The sequence below is a fragment of the Pangasianodon hypophthalmus genome, chromosome 12 (assembly GCF_027358585.1).
Source record: "Pangasianodon hypophthalmus isolate fPanHyp1 chromosome 12, fPanHyp1.pri, whole genome shotgun sequence".
Taxonomy (NCBI): domain Eukaryota; kingdom Metazoa; phylum Chordata; class Actinopteri; order Siluriformes; family Pangasiidae; genus Pangasianodon; species Pangasianodon hypophthalmus.
In genome coordinates, this window is record NC_069721.1 from 13,236,523 (window position 1) to 13,251,716 (window position 15,194).

At 36.7% G+C, this 15,194-nt stretch overlaps 2 protein-coding genes across 4 annotated transcripts; one reads left to right on the forward strand and one right to left on the reverse strand.

Moving 5' to 3' along the window:
* The first annotated feature begins 1,715 nt into the window (after positions 1-1,715).
* Positions 1,716-5,893, forward strand: tectb (tectorin beta). Of its 2 annotated transcripts, XM_034309093.2 has the most exons (12): positions 1,716-2,570; positions 2,693-2,767; positions 2,876-3,066; positions 3,258-3,409; positions 3,514-3,586; positions 3,874-3,977; positions 4,078-4,161; positions 4,314-4,476; positions 4,610-4,688; positions 4,770-4,802; positions 5,020-5,100; positions 5,762-5,893. In XM_034309093.2, exons 2-11 carry the CDS (start codon positions 2,701-2,703, stop codon positions 5,082-5,084), a joined length of 1,011 nt encoding a protein of 336 aa, XP_034164984.1. In that variant the 5' UTR covers positions 1,716-2,570; positions 2,693-2,700; the 3' UTR covers positions 5,085-5,100; positions 5,762-5,893. The 2 variants fall into 2 exon arrangements, with proteins under 2 accessions (XP_034164984.1, XP_026771015.1); XM_026915214.3 differs by lacking the exon at positions 5,762-5,893 and having other exon boundaries at positions 1,720-2,570; positions 5,020-5,654.
* On the reverse strand, positions 5,495-14,232 carry gucy2g (guanylate cyclase 2g). Of its 2 annotated transcripts, none has more exons than XM_034309092.2 (22): positions 13,862-14,232; positions 13,117-13,465; positions 12,586-12,710; positions 11,752-11,931; positions 11,502-11,646; positions 11,248-11,383; positions 11,059-11,162; positions 10,734-10,900; positions 10,509-10,649; positions 10,303-10,386; positions 10,100-10,204; positions 9,914-9,985; positions 9,580-9,748; positions 9,087-9,242; positions 8,734-8,911; positions 8,422-8,562; positions 8,133-8,325; positions 7,665-7,839; positions 7,478-7,576; positions 5,978-6,069; positions 5,798-5,899; positions 5,495-5,619 (listed from the first exon to the last, which is right to left on the reverse strand). In XM_034309092.2, exons 1-22 carry the CDS (start codon positions 14,225-14,227, stop codon positions 5,503-5,505), a joined length of 3,396 nt encoding a protein of 1,131 aa, XP_034164983.2. In that variant the 5' UTR covers positions 14,228-14,232; the 3' UTR covers positions 5,495-5,502. The 2 variants fall into 2 exon arrangements, with proteins under 2 accessions (XP_034164983.2, XP_053094389.1); XM_053238414.1 differs by having other exon boundaries at positions 10,473-10,649.
* Between the last annotated feature and the right edge of the window lie 962 nt (positions 14,233-15,194).

The following is a 15,194-nucleotide window of genomic DNA, read 5'->3' on the forward strand; positions in this document are numbered from 1 at the left end:
ATGTGTGCAGTTTTATAAGGAAATGAGCTGTAAGTGTTACTGAGCATCTTGCAGAAGCAGCCACAGTTCTTCTGGAGACTTTGTCTGTCGACTTGCTTCTTATTTTTGCAGCAAAACCCAGCAGCCTTCATTATGTTTTTTGTCTTAAAAGTGGTCTCTTATGTAATGTGCTGCTTTCTTTACTGACATACAAACATTTTTCTGTAACATTTAATTTTGTGCTGGAAAACTAATGTTTGGAAATCTAAAATGTTTTTGTACTGAATCAATAATGTAGAAGTCATAATATATATATATATATATATATATATATATATATATATATATATATATATATATATATACATATATATATATATATATATATATATATATATATATATATACACCCATACAAACATCTCAAACAAGACGATGCTAGTAAATATTCTACAGATAACCAATGCTAAGTTACTATAAGGAGTAATTATACTAGCTACTAAACCAATCAAAATAGTTGTTATTAATAATTTGGTCTATTTCTTCTTTTTTCATAAAAAATGCACATTATCTTTAAGGAATAATAGTTGAATTCTCAGCCATAATCCTTTATGTCTTTATGCATTCATAAATTGATTAAGTATATCTGGCAAGACATGCCCCTAAATTCAGCAAAGAGATGCTTTTACTTATCAATAATCTGAATAGGCACAAATTCAGGTTACACATTCTATTAATTTTAGTTCTTTACTCTGAAACAAGAGTTATTATACACAATATATAAAAAAATCCTATTCCAATTCTTTCATTCATTCAGATACATTCTGCAGTGTCTTCAGACTAATCACGCACACAGCTAACCATCCCAGGTGCTGGGATTACATAACATGTTGAAACCTCCTGGCAGTCTGAACACCTGGAAGGCACCTAGTTTTGATGTGTACTGTAATGTTAGCTGTCCCTGAGCTCTGGGGCTTAGAGTTGATCTGATCTGTATCTGCCACAGCGGTTCTCTCCATTCTCATGCTAATGCTTGTCTAAGCACATGGAGGATATCTGAACATGCCCTATGTGCACAGAACTATCCTCTTACCCCAGCACTGAGGGGCTGGGGTTTCTCATGTTTATTCAGTAGAAGACTGTGGGTGATGCAAAGTAATATTTGCAGATTTTGCAGAGGTACAATAGGCTGCATTATTTGTTTACATAGTGTTTACAATTACATATGATATGCTTTTGAATTGTATATATAGTCAGTGCAGTTATGCATAAATAATTATCCATGAACCCCAAATTATCCATGTGACTAAAGTGACCTAAATGACCTTTTGCTTTGTTTATTCCCACAAAAAAAATGAAAGGTCAATTGAGGATAAGTTCTGTCCTTAAATACAAAAGAGAAGTGCAGTTTGAGGATAAAAAGAGCTTCTCTTAGAGTGCCTTCTTCTGAGTCTGAAACATGATCTCAAACTCTAGTCTTGCCACTGCATCTAATTTATCATATTTTCCCAATGTTGAATCTAAAAAAATTGCTGTGAAGAAAAAGAAAAATGAACAAATATCATTTATATATAACTGAGCTGAACCTGGTTCGCAAACATGACAGAAATAAAATAAATTTTCAGAACACATTTGGGAAATTTTAGATTTAATTTGAGGATATATTTTATCAGTTTTATTTAAATTAGGGTTCATAATGCCCAATGCCTATGAAGAGAGAAGAAATACTATTTTAACTATTTTAATAAGTGTTTTTTTTATGTAAATCTCTTTATCTAACCTTGTCCATCTTTGAAGGACAAACATGCCATTGTCACTGAAGGTCTGTTTAGCTTGATGCTACTTAGTCCATCTCATCTCTTTGAGATAAAGACTGAAGACATTGGTAATAGAGCCCTGTAATGCTTTCAGTAATTACCCCATCCTTTTTCTCTAAAGTTGAATAAAAGTCACCCTGATGACTCTGTACCCCTTAAATTCCATTACACAACAATGGAGAAGGTGGGATGCTTTAGATAACTGCTAAGAGTGGACTAATGCACCTGTTCCTCCATCTGACTGAAAGCCATTATGTAAGGTAGCGTGAGTGTGTAAGGTATCCTACTGCACCCGCACTGATGCCCATCACTCCTTAGATCTGTCAGTAGACGCCAGACCTTAAAGGTTAAAAATCAGCAATGATTTCTTCGAATGATGCTCACTGCCCGGCTTAGATTTAAGCTGTTGTGTTTAATCAGAACTATTGTGTATTGTGTAGGACATATAAAAGGTTGTACAGAAGAAAAGATATGTTAAATGAAGAGAAAGTGGTATTCCCTTGAGAGGCTGTTAATTTAAAAGTCAATGTCTGGCAAGGACAGAAAGCTTTTGTGTTGTGGTTCACAATGCTATCACCAAACGCTCTCACCAGACTGGCAGACAGCAGAATAAAGGGAGATTAATGCCTGCCTGTAGGAATATAAAACGGTCCCTGTGGCAGCACAGGTGATCTCCACCTGCACCCTGTGCTCTGACAGCACTGATTAAGACTGCTTGAGATCTTCACAATGTGGTAGAACCCCAGCACGACTTTCCTCTATGACCCAGCACTGGTATTGTACTCTTCATTTTTTTTATGTATTATGTTGTGGTATTTGTAAGCATAGCTCTAATTGTGATTAGAATGAAACATTAAGAACCTCAGAATGCTTTCCTAACGTATTTCTCCTTGCAGTGTATGAAATGGCTTTTGTCGCTGCACTTCTTTTTCTTCTCCCTGCCTCATGGGCTTGTGTTCCACAAAAAGCTGGTAGTTATCAAACCATCAAAAATGTTTCTATCAAAGTGAACCAGTTTACTAGAAATACAGCTGTGCTGCTATTTTACATGCATTGCTGTTGGTGTTGTTGTTTTTTAGATTATGTCATGATTTCCTGTTTCCCAAATGCCATCATTGCAAATGTGCCCGAGTGCCCTTACGGGTGGGAAATAGGACAGCTGTCTTTGGGTGGTGTGTGCTACACAGGCGTCAATACTCCTGGCTTCTACCGCTTTACTATTCCTGATCTCACACCTAAGAATCTCTCGTACTGTGCCACCATGTCTGAGGTGAATAATTCTAAAATAATTTCATAAATAGCCAAAATAGGTGCTTAGTTGTATTGCATGTAAACCTGCACAGATGAAGTGCAATGGGCCATCAACCCTAATGATCTATGGTTTAAATCAGACTGCATAAATAACCACAAATCATGTGATTTTCTTTTAAATGTGACAAACCATATCTGTCTTCTGACCAGTATGTTGGAGGCAAAGATCCAAAGTACATTTTCTACAACTCTATAGTCTCCAATGACTCGTCACTCACTGTGCGGAACCAGCCGGTGAACTACACATTTAGCTGCACATACAGGGCAGCTTACTTGGTCAATAATGCAGTCTTCAGTCAAAGGTAGACCCTATTACATTGACTTTCCTTTCAGTAGCAGTAGGTATAAGAATTCATCCTGACCCAAGGACTTGCAGCCTTTTTACTAAATCATCTGCTTCTTCCAGAGTGGCAACGGTTTATGTCAACAATGGGAGTTTAGGTTCTTTTAAGTCTCAATTGTCTATGAACGTGTTCACAGTGAGTACTGCAACCTTGCTTACATGTAGTGTCCTAAAGTGTTCAATTAGAGGAATACTGATATATATGTAGTTGTTAATAATGTCAGGTCTGGGGAATATCATGAATTCTCACATCATTATATTTTAAGTTTTCGATTGTTTTATATGGGGCATAGAGCTATAATAGTACTTTAATGACTTACACTAAAACTATATGTGGTCAAAAGAGTTTACTTCAAGGATTAGATAAAGTATGAAGACTAAATGAAGTAAATATAAGTTTAAATTTCTCTGTATGTTCTGTAGAACTCTAAGTTTCTGTATGCTAAAGATGCTCCATATGTGATTGACACATCAGAAATTGGCTCGGAGGTCTTTATCGGCATCGAAGCGAAAGGACTGAGTAACAGGTATGCGATCACGGCATTTATACTTTATTATACAGTTCACTAAATTATTAATTATATGCATAGATGTATTACACACACACGCCTCAATCTACTTTCACAGATTTAAGGTGGTTATAACAAATTGCTGGGCAACACCTACTCCTTATTCAACAGACAAGAAGAGATGGAGCTTAATTCTCAATAGGTAAAGCTGTATTTCATCCAGATGGTGTTTTGTAGGCTAAATAATCAGAAGAACAATAATGGCAGAAAAACTGAACCTATGTCTATTAGACATTTTCTCTATGTCAGTTTGATCTTTGTTTAATCCAACTACTTGATGTTCCTTGAATGCAGCTGTTCATCAGATAACACGGTGACCATATTTGAGAACGCCAAAGACAGCCGCTCAATGTTCAAGTTTAATTCATTCCGGTTTCAGCGACTAGAGAAAGTGTCCACTGTCTGGCTTCACTGCGAGGTTCAAGTGTGTGATGGCGAAAAGCTCTACTGTCAGCCGGTGAGCACGAAACAGCACGTATGCATGAAAATATGTGCTGTTGAAACATGTGCTTTTGAAATATGAAACAGACATTACAACCCTAAATGATTTCTTTTCTAATACTGAGACTTTTTTTTACTTCCCTGTTAAGACTCCATGTACATCAAAGAGTGCCAAATCTGAACCAGATCCACATGGAGGTGTCTTGACAATGGAGTTTCAAATTAAAGGTAGCTTTTATTTTCAACAGTTCAAAAGAGTAAAAAGTATTTAGTGTTGACTAACTGTTTCTTAAATGTGGTTATTTGCAGCACAACATTCTTCCAGTTATACACATCTTGCAGGTACTTTAAGTGCTGTAATTTATGTGTAATTGCTATTTATTACTAGTCTGCCTTTTTACCTTGTCAGCCAGTTTGTTATGATTTTGTTATAAATTCAGCAAATTATGATAACTAACTGGGCTGAAAAATTTTAGTGTCACATTATATGTATCTGACATTTGAAACCAAGTGTATATCTTTGGAAACTGAAGCAGTGCTTTTTCTCTCCATTTCACAGGAACATTTCTGAGCATGTTTTGTGTGTTTCTGCTTAATGCAGTTTTACGTTATACCAGTTTGTAAAAGATGCTTAGTGTGGGTAGGTATAAAATGTGCCGACTGTTCAAAACACACTTACTCTCATGCACACACACACACACACACACACACACACACACACACAGAACAGCCATACAAGTGTCTCAGGGAGTGTAAGACACTTTCCTCCTAAACGCTTGCTTGCATCTTGAATTTTTTTCTTTTATATCATGTGAAACATTACAATAAAATCAATAAGAGATGTGATATCTTACTAAAACAAAGAAAATACATTCTGTTTTGGTTTGATTAGAAATAACCTGTAAAGACATTTGTTTCTCAAGTAAAATTAACAGTTTACTTTTCATTTGTCACAAAGTAGTACTGGTTATAATCCAAATACACATTTAGATAAGAATAAAAGATAAAAGATAAAAATAGAGGTAGTTCTCAAGACTGGTCTCTAGATGTCAGGAACAGTCAGTGTGTAAGCACCAGGTATTTTATCTTCATGGATTTTCTGTGTTCTTCCTTTTTCTTTACTCTCCACATCACTGCTGATGTTTGGTTTATATGTCACCTGCAATAAATGTATTAAATACAAACAGTAAATATTGTCTCACATACAGAGTTGCTGACTTAAAATGTATTCAGCCATTGCAGTAAATGCAACTGACCCATTCAAATTCATGGTTTAAGTTCGCATGTTGTTTTCTACACAGTTTACACATTACATGAGAGATGAGCGTTTCTCTTACCTCTGGTTCTGGACCCGGTTTCACATCATAGTGCTGCGGTGAGAGAGGAAACTTCAGGCCCACTTTATTGTTTAACCAGAAAGTCTTCTGAAACCCCTTTCCCTTGTGAAGACACCAACATAAAATTCCATTCATGGGTGCAAATTGATAACAGTTGAAATAATGCTGTCAGCAGTATACCTTCAGCTCAATGTCTCCTCTCTCCTCAAGCTCATAAGAGCCAATCTTCATGAGAATTTCAGCAGTACTCTGGGAGATATGAATCTTCAGCGCTGCAAGGAAATATTCAGTGACCCTTATCCATCAGTGTTGCATGTGAAATTAAAACGAGCATACACAAAATCCAACAACAGTTTCCTTGTTCATCAGTTTCATCTTTGCTATATTTGTGTCGTCAGTGTGTTAATTTAAGGGTAATTGTTAACCACCTGAAAATGCTTGATTTAAATTGAAATAATCAGAATCAACCTTATCAATAATTATAGCAAATATAGAGTAGTATAAGCAATTACAATAAAAATAGCAAACAACATTAATTTCCAGACAAAAGACCATCTAACATGTAGGTAATTGGGTTTAGTGACGACTTTTAATTAAGCCTTTAATTGAAGACACACTATGAAAAGCTGAGATGGACACAGATTCCTGCAGAGATAGGCTGTTACATAATTTCATATCAACATTACAACACACCAGACACAATTTTATTCATTTTGATAGTCTGCTTTTTCAGTGTTTGGTTTCTTTCACCATTTTATTTATATGAAATAAGGGCTTTTCAGGATTTTTTTCAGGATGAAAAAAAATAAATATAAATATAATACTTATAAGTCTATATAAATAATAATAATAATATAAACCTATATTTATAAATGATGCTTTACTTTAAACTGACTTCAAATAAATCTGATGATTTGAGTTCTAAAATGAATTAAAACCTAGCTATAAATAAGGTTCACATAACCATCTGCTGGTGAGGTTGTAAAATGGTTCCATTTTCCACCTGATTTTGACCTTAAACGGCTTTAAAAAAAAAAAAAGTGCACATATTTATTTTAGTAAAAACAATCCATATTGGATCATTCTTTCTTCCATTAAAACTGTGTTAACAGTTGATGTTATTTAATTTCAAGTTTCAAGTCAATTTGTGCTCACCTTCTATGCCATTTTGAGGCATTTGAAAACATTTTTATTTCCAGCAAACTCGGACACAAGTACTTCTAATGGAAATGGATTTTTGCCCTTTCTGTTTTACCTGCAGAGATAGAAGAACTGTAAAAGGCTAACTGGGTGTTTTACTGTATACGGCTAAATATAGTGATTATTTTGATGCTTAGAAACTTTTTAATGTTGTTTTTTTGGAAGGCATCTCTGCTTTAAAGAATTTCTTTACATGTGCCTAAGACTTTTTCACAGTACTGTATATGAGGGTAGATTGGGGTGAGCTGTATGACTATAACAAATAAACATATAAAAGGGACTAGTGGGTGGGAACTTGTGTCCATGCTGCTGAAGCCAGTACATAATTTATGCTGACTGTTTTTGTCACGCAACAGTTCCATGAACCAGAAGCAGATTTAGTCATACATCATTCCCTGCAGTGAAACCTGTGCTAGTTTCTACACAGCTTTGACAAATAAGGGTCAATATGTTTAATAAGCATTTGATTTTGGTGCTTACGCAGACTGCTGCTCTCCATCCTAGAGGCAGTATTCACTGTGTCTCCAAACAAGCAGTAGCGGGGCATCGTTGTTCCCACAACACCAGCAACCACTGGACCTGTTGGTAAGCACAATATTAACTACTATTAAAAAAAACAGATAGTGCATATGGGAAAAAAGCAATTTAAGTAGCTTGCTCCTAATACCAGAGTTGATCCCGATCCGGAGAGCCAGCTTCTCATTGGGCAAGTGTCTGATTCTGAATCTTTTAATGGCACTGAGGAAATGGAGGGCCATAATCGAGATTTCTTCTGCATGCCTGGTTCCATTGCTTATAGGCAGCCCACTTGCCACCATATACGCATCTCCTATAGTTTCCACCTAACACAAAGACCATTGAAATATAATCATCATTATATGGCTATAATAACACTGCAATTAGGATATACAAGCACCTTTTACTTACACCATCATTTATATGGAACTGAACAAAATCTACCCATGTATCCCTCACTTGTACGATTTTTTTTTTATATAAACAGGTTCAGTACACCACACCATGCCTAACACAATGCTGAACATGCTTAATGCAATTGAATTTGTACATATTCTCTACCATATCTATTATTTCTCCTTATTTCATTAATATGAAGCTACAGATTTGTGTTATGTACCTTATATACATCATAGAGTTTGATGATCTCATCAAACAGGCTGTAGAGGTCATTGAGGAGTGTCACTACTTCCAGGGCTGAGCTGACCGAACACATGGTAGTGAAGCCCACAATGTCAGAGAAGAAAATGGTCACCGTGTCATAACTCATGGGCTCCACTGCCTTTCCTGACATTAACTGATCTGCTATGTATCTGTGTAGAATAACAGATTACGCATATAGGCAGTAATCTGTTAAAGACAAAAACGTTTACCTCTGTGAAGGCAGAACTGAAATATATCTCTGTTACCTGGGAAGCATACTAGAGAGAAGTTTATCAGCTCTGCTCTTTTCTAGAGTGAGTTGATTGGTCCTCTCCTCCACCACTTCCTCTAGGTGATTAGCATATTTTTCCAGCTTGTTTACCATATTGTCCAAGATATTAGCATGGCTAAAAATTGGTTGGAAAAAAAAAATCATTTAAAATACATACAATTTAGTAAACAACACAGTATTTTTTTTTATTCAGTCATATAATCATCTACAAACTAGTTTGGCAATAAGACTAAGATGTATTACATTATATATACAGTATATTGTATTCATAACTTTGTGCTTGTACCTGTCAGGGCTGATTTCTCGCAGGCTCCTCCTAATGGAGGTAAAGGGGGGTCTTTGGTCAGGATTCTCACTCCAGCATGCATTCAGAAGAGTTATCAAAACTTCGTCACACATCTGAGCAGATAGAGTAGGTCTGAGAGGCTCCCCTGCTAGAGGTGCTCTGAGCTGTTTGATGATTTCTGAATACCAAACACATGATGAACTCTCAGTACTCCATTTCTCCAATTCAAGTTATTTGAAAGAAAGGGTGCTACTCTTTTATCAGGCATGATTTTCAGATTAGGTAAAACATCACTAGTCAGCAGAATTGTCAACTCACCTTTGTGCAAGAAATCAGACAAAAATAGCTATTACCTTTTGGCTCCAACTGTATATCACTGTAGGGTCCCACTTCCGTGCTGTAGATTAACTCTCGCATGATTATTGCAAAGCTAAACACGTCTGCTTTTTGAGTACCATTGAATGGAAGGTGCACTTCTCTCAAAAGCTCTGGAGCAATCCAGTACAACTCTGCAGTGAAATGAAACCTTGAAATGAATTTATTACACTTAGAATATACATTGTGTATTCTTATTAATTTACCTCTTTTTTTCCCTTATTATCACATAGTGACATCAAGAGTGCAAACATTTGCTGCAAAAACATAACAGCACCCTTTTCTAGAAATAAGGTTATTTAATGTTTTATTCATTCATTTATCTACAGTAACTGCTTTATCCTGGTCAGGGTCATGGTGGATCCAGGGTCTATCCCAGGAGCAAGGTGGGAATACATCATAGAGAGGACACCAGTCCATACATGCTACCCACTGCACCACTGTGCCACCCAGACAGGTTATTGAAAGTACCTTCATATTTGGGGTTCTCAAGTGGGATCAGTCTGTGTTTGGTGCCGTGTTTGAACTCCCATAGTCCAAAGCCTGAAAGTTTGACCTGCAGCCGGCTGTCCACTAGACATGTGGTTGGCTTCAGATTGCCATGAGACTTCAGACTGCTCCTGTGTATGTACTCCATACCCTATAGAGAGTGAACAGCAAGAAATCATGTAGCCACAGAATATAAATCAACTGTATGAGTCACAAATAATACAATGTACTCTGTGAATACTGCATATAATAATTTAAAAATTGCTTTATGTTGCACAAAAATAGAGACAACACCTGTCCTTAATTTTTTACTCACATTGACAATGTCATAGGCAAAGGATAGTTTAAACATCCAGTCCAGATCAATTTCATTGTTCCTGAGAACATCCTAATATTAAAGGGAAAAACACAGCATCTAAATGATTTTTCCTGTCAAAAATAATACATTCATTTAGTAATATTAGGCTACATGCAGGTTGAAGCCGAATTGAAAATGAATTACCTTTAAGCTGCCTTTTTTGCAGTATTGCATGACCATGCAGACATTAGGAGGTTCATTACAAACTCCAAAAAATTGTACCAAGTTTTCATGTTTAAGCTCCTTCATCTAGAAAAATGTTAAAAAAAATATGGTAGTGGAAATCCTTTACAATGTTAAGGCCTAGGGTTCAAATTAAAATATGATGCTATCATATTTGTCTTTACCACGTTGAACTCAGCAATAATAGATGGTTTCTTGACATCACGCAGAAGTTGATTGTCCAAGTATTTGATGCTCACATGATTTCCCTTAGACATGATGAAATTGAAAGAGTTAGATTACAATATAGGAATCTGTTGAAAATGTTTGTGAAAGGTAAAATGGAGCCATTAACCTGCGATGATGAAGTAGACCCTTTGACCGTTTGTACCTGGTACAGGCCAACTGTAGCATAGATGGTTTCTTTGCCATTTTTGTCCTTCAGACCAAAGCTGTTAGTGGAGATCATGGTCTGAGAGCCACCACTTCCACTTTTGCTAGGAGTCGTATTCAGTGATAATGCCTGCCCTCCCTGAAAACCCAACAACAGTAATGTAAGTTATGTGAATATCAGAATGGTCTGTGTATTTAATTTTGTATGGACTTTGTATCCAACCTTAGGTTCTGTGAGAATAGTGATATCACTGTAGTTGATGAGCCACCAGTTGGAGTCATCTAGTTTTGTCTGCAGACGGGTCTTCTGCAGGGTCAGGAGTGTAATCAAGATCACTGCTAGCACTCCAAACAGTGGCAGGGCCACCAACAATGACACCAGATATATCTCTACATCAGCAAAGAACAGGAGACTATCAATTAGGACACAATCATTTAGACGTTCCTCAATCATTTTTTACACTACTAGTATAGAATTTTGAATACAACAATGTAATACAGTCGTATTACAACAATGTAATACAGTTTTTATTTTAAAGTTAGCATACCACTGTTTAGCCATTCACAGAGTTCATTTTCAAAACCACACTCTGGTTTATCTGTTGGTATTTTCCCTGTTGGCCAGATCACAGTTGAAAACCGTGATGTTGTTCTACAAATAAAGACACAACAAATGCTTATAGACTGTAGCACAAATTGAGCCAGGAGTATCAAAAAGCTAGAAATTTTTGTCTTACTTGATTATTTTTGTATGACTGTCAAAGGTTAGAATGGGGACAAATTTTATGATGCCTTCATGCAGTTGCAAGTCATACAAAGAATAGTCTGTGTTCCTCTCTCCATATTCATCAAAGTGAACTAGACCTGAGGCTCCTGTAGAGAACACTTACGTTAGTTCTTCAGTCTAAACAAGAGAGGTGTTCACACCTAAAAATCTGAAGATCAAGATGGGTTGCGTGGATTGTTCGATTTAATGTACAACATAAATTACCATAAAACCTGATGCTGTTTTTGTCTTTGAGCTTCTGAAGAACATCTCGCCCATTATAAGGATCTTTGCCATCTTTGAGAGCCTCCTTTAGTGCCATGGCATAGAGCAGGACAGCATCATGGAGGTAGCTTGAATAAGGGCTTACCTTAAATGCAAATGGGTACATTACGGTTTAAGTACATTATCTTCCAGTGAAATGAGCCCTTGTATTGAGAAATGTGTGTTTGTGTTTTTATGGTGAACTTCTCACTTCTCTGTCTGAAGAAAGATTGCTGTAAAAAGGGGCCTCTTTCAATCTCTCATGTACACGTTCAAAGAAGTCATAATAATCATAGCCTTCATAAGACTTCTCAGCAAGGACAAACACCATATCAAATGCCTTTAGTGCCCTTTGGCTGTTGTCACTCAAAGCAGTTTTCCACAGGTTATCCTAGAAAAAAGTAAGAACAATGAGACAAGAATGGGCAGAAGTGAATTTCCTATTAGAACCTGCTTTGAATAAAGTTTTTAGGCTCTGGCATATGTTGTGGTAGCTCATTTAGTGCTTGACCAATGATACAGTCGTCCAATCTGGCCTAGGAAGTGCAACATGTCCACAATTCCTTATATGCAGTGCTAATCTAACATCACTGAAAAAAAAAAAACAGTGGCTTTAAGCCTAGAATTAGAAGAGGATGCCTGATAGAATTCTTAGCAAATTGATATTTCAATCTTGGAAATAACTAGAATTTTTGGTTTTATTTGTGGGAGTGTGAACATCTCTAAAAAGGCAAAAAGACACTGTGTGCATCTTCTCTTTAGCCCTTTAAACTCCCAGGGCCCGTGTAAAGGTCCAGATTTATGTTTGTCGCTCTCATACCGATCATATTATTTTCACTGTAGTTATGGAGTACTTCATAGTAATGCACTGGGAGTTTGAAGGATTATGTTCGATGAACATTTTAATGTACCCTTTTTCAGAGGGTCAAAAGGTAAGTCTCTATTTCATCAATATAATAACTTGAGCCTTTCAAAAATCACATGTTTAAACATTGCACAAATAGAGATTTACCTAATTTGACTCTGTCTCTTGCAGGTTACTCACCACATTGCCACTGACCTCAAACTGCTGTATCAGAAGAAAAACATACTCTCCATTCATCAAGCCCTGTCTTTCAGCCTCCATCACCAGCTTAGTGGAATCTTCAGCATTACTTAGCACTATAATCACTGCAAAGAAGAGAGTTATAAGGGCATGAAATTACATGTATACAGTGTTAGAAAATATATTCACAGGTTATAAGAAGCTTATAGTGCAGACAGTAGAACAGAGACATAATAACTGCTCCTAAAAGGAGCAGTAATATCAGTCTTTGATATGAGATGGCAAAAGGTTACCTTTCAAGTCAATGGAGATATCACAGCTGCATAAAAATCTTTAACTCATTCACAGTACAGATAACTTGCATCACTTATTGAAAATGGACACACCATAAGGGCACAAGGGCATTTATGTATTGTAAATATGTATTGTCACACAGGTAGGTGTTATTAAAGAGCAAATTCCACTATAATGGCTCAATCCCAACTATTATGAAAGGTAGACTTTTAGCACTCTTAATAATTTAGCAGTTACCTCTTGCAACTTTGGAGATATGCTTCACATTCTTATGAGTGAGTTCCTGATCACTGACATCAAACTTGATACTGCTTGTCACTGTTACTCTGCCTTGGAGTTGCTGTTCAACAGATTTAAAAAGTCCATCCACTTTGTCCCAAGTATTAGATTCTGCACCTCCTCCAATTATACCAACATTATTCCACCCAAAGAACTCCAGTGCCTTGAGCAAAATTTCTCCCACTCTTTTAAGTGGAGGGACAATTTTGATATAAGTGTCATAAATAAGAGTATTATCCATTTTGCTTGTTTGCCCAACAAAGCCAAACATTGGGATATTCCAAGTGGATGCAAGAAGTCCAGTGACCTAGGGCATATGAAGAGAACATGACATAATGAATTGTCTTTTGGCATTTAATGTCCCCATTATTACTGAAATCTCAAGCATCATAATGTCGATCAATTTAAAATAATCCACACTAGATTGAGAACTCCCTGGAGGGCTAGTGGTTAGGCCACAGTACTCTAGCCACAGTGCTCCCACCGCTGTGGCCCAGGTTCAATTCCCAGCCAGGGAACCAACCCCAGTGGCATGCAACAGTGTGCTCTCAGTGCCAGTCCCAAGCCGGAATAAAATTTGGGAGGGTTGCGTCAGGAAGGGCATCAGGTGTAAAAACTGTGCCAAAATCAAATACGTGGACCAATGATCCACTGTGGCGATAGCCGAAAGAGGAACAACGATACGTTAGAATGAGAAACTTACCTCTGCCTCCTCAGGACAAGGTGGCCCAAAGAGGGCTGATATATTTCCCCTCCAAATTTGGTCAATGAACGCTCCAAGCGAAAGCTTCGCTTTACAGTCGGTGTCCACATACACAAAGTCAAGGGTATAATTTTCAACAAAGGATGGGTTAGAATTAATTTTATCTATGGCAAGCTGCATGGCAGAGCCCAGTTTTAAAGCACTGAATGGATAGGATAAATTCCGAGGAGCCTGGAATCCTACCAGCAGCTTGTTTTGGTTTGTACGGCTGCAAATGATGGAGTTGATAAAAGTGGAACACAATAAAAATATCAAGACCCAGCATCTTGCATGCTCAGGTGCTTTGGATTTTGATGTTCCTTCCATCTTGTCCGGGCAAATCCCGACTAGATCACCAGAGAAATATCAAGGGGGATTTAAAAGGCTGTGTAGATGACGTAGTGTGTCTTTCTGTTCCTAAGGGAAATTAATTTTAATCAAGCTTCTAGCTGTTAACTTTTCACTGTAAAATTTTCACTGTAGTCAGCAAAGTGATTTTATAGAGAAGTTGTTTCATGATTTTAATGGCCAAAGTACTTTTACTGCAAAAATATATTATGATTAATTATTGTTCCATTGCAACTTTATTAATGAAATATAGAAAAATGCACACTATATGAACACCTCACTGATAAAAGTAAATGACAGAGCTAACAAATCTACTTGAAATACAGCCAGCTGCATGATTTGAAAGTGCAGGCACTGAAATTATACCAACATCCCTGATATGGAATTCCTGGCTTTGTGATAAGGATTGCTGCAATCTGGGTTCGTGGGTTTGGTTTCTGCTTTTATTTTTTGATAATGACAACAGTTCTCTTAAATCAGAAACTCTATCTGATCTCCTATATGTGTATTTAATGTATGTCTCATCACCTAGTCCATCTTTCAAGAACAGAAATAATGCCTATTTTCAGAACCATTAGTGGAAGCTGCTTATCAACATTTGTGGATCCTTTCTCGTTGGCAAATATATTCTGACCTCACTTGGCCTTTGTGTTTAAACTTGGTATCTAAAGAGATTACATCCTGCATTCATACACAGTATGTTCAGTCACACTTTATTTGAAAGGTATTTACTTGGGCCTCACATTTGTAAGTCGTCTGGATAAGGTTGTCTGCTAAATACTGTAAATGCAATTGCAAATAAAACACTCATTGGCGTTGCTGAAATCATTTATCAAGAAATACTGGCTCATGTCAAAACTCATACGGAGGTTTGACGTAGTGTATAGAAAGATTATCACTTTTCTCTCTTTTCAGTAAATATATATTACATTAAAAAAATCTCACC

Bases quoted from the DNA above. Each gene is read 5' to 3' on its own strand.
- tectb (XM_034309093.2), top strand. From the start codon at position 2,701: ATGGCTTTTGTCGCTGCACTTCTTTTTCTTCTCCCTGCCTCATGGGCT. The intron at 3,067-3,257 runs GTGAATAATTCT...TCTTCTGACCAG, and splicing joins ACTGTGCCACCATGTCTGAG to TATGTTGGAGGCAAAGATCC. The intron at 3,978-4,077 runs GTATGCGATCAC...CTACTTTCACAG, and splicing joins GCGAAAGGACTGAGTAACAG to ATTTAAGGTGGTTATAACAA.
- gucy2g (XM_053238414.1), bottom strand. From the start codon at position 14,227: ATGGAAGGAACATCAAAATCCAAAGCACCTGAGCATGCAAGATGCTGG. The intron at 12,711-13,116 runs GTAACTGCTAAA...TCTTCTTTGCAG, and splicing joins TATCTCCAAAGTTGCAAGAG to TGATTATAGTGCTAAGTAAT. The intron at 5,620-5,797 runs GTAAGAGAAACG...CATTTATTGCAG, and splicing joins AACCGGGTCCAGAACCAGAG to GTGACATATAAACCAAACAT.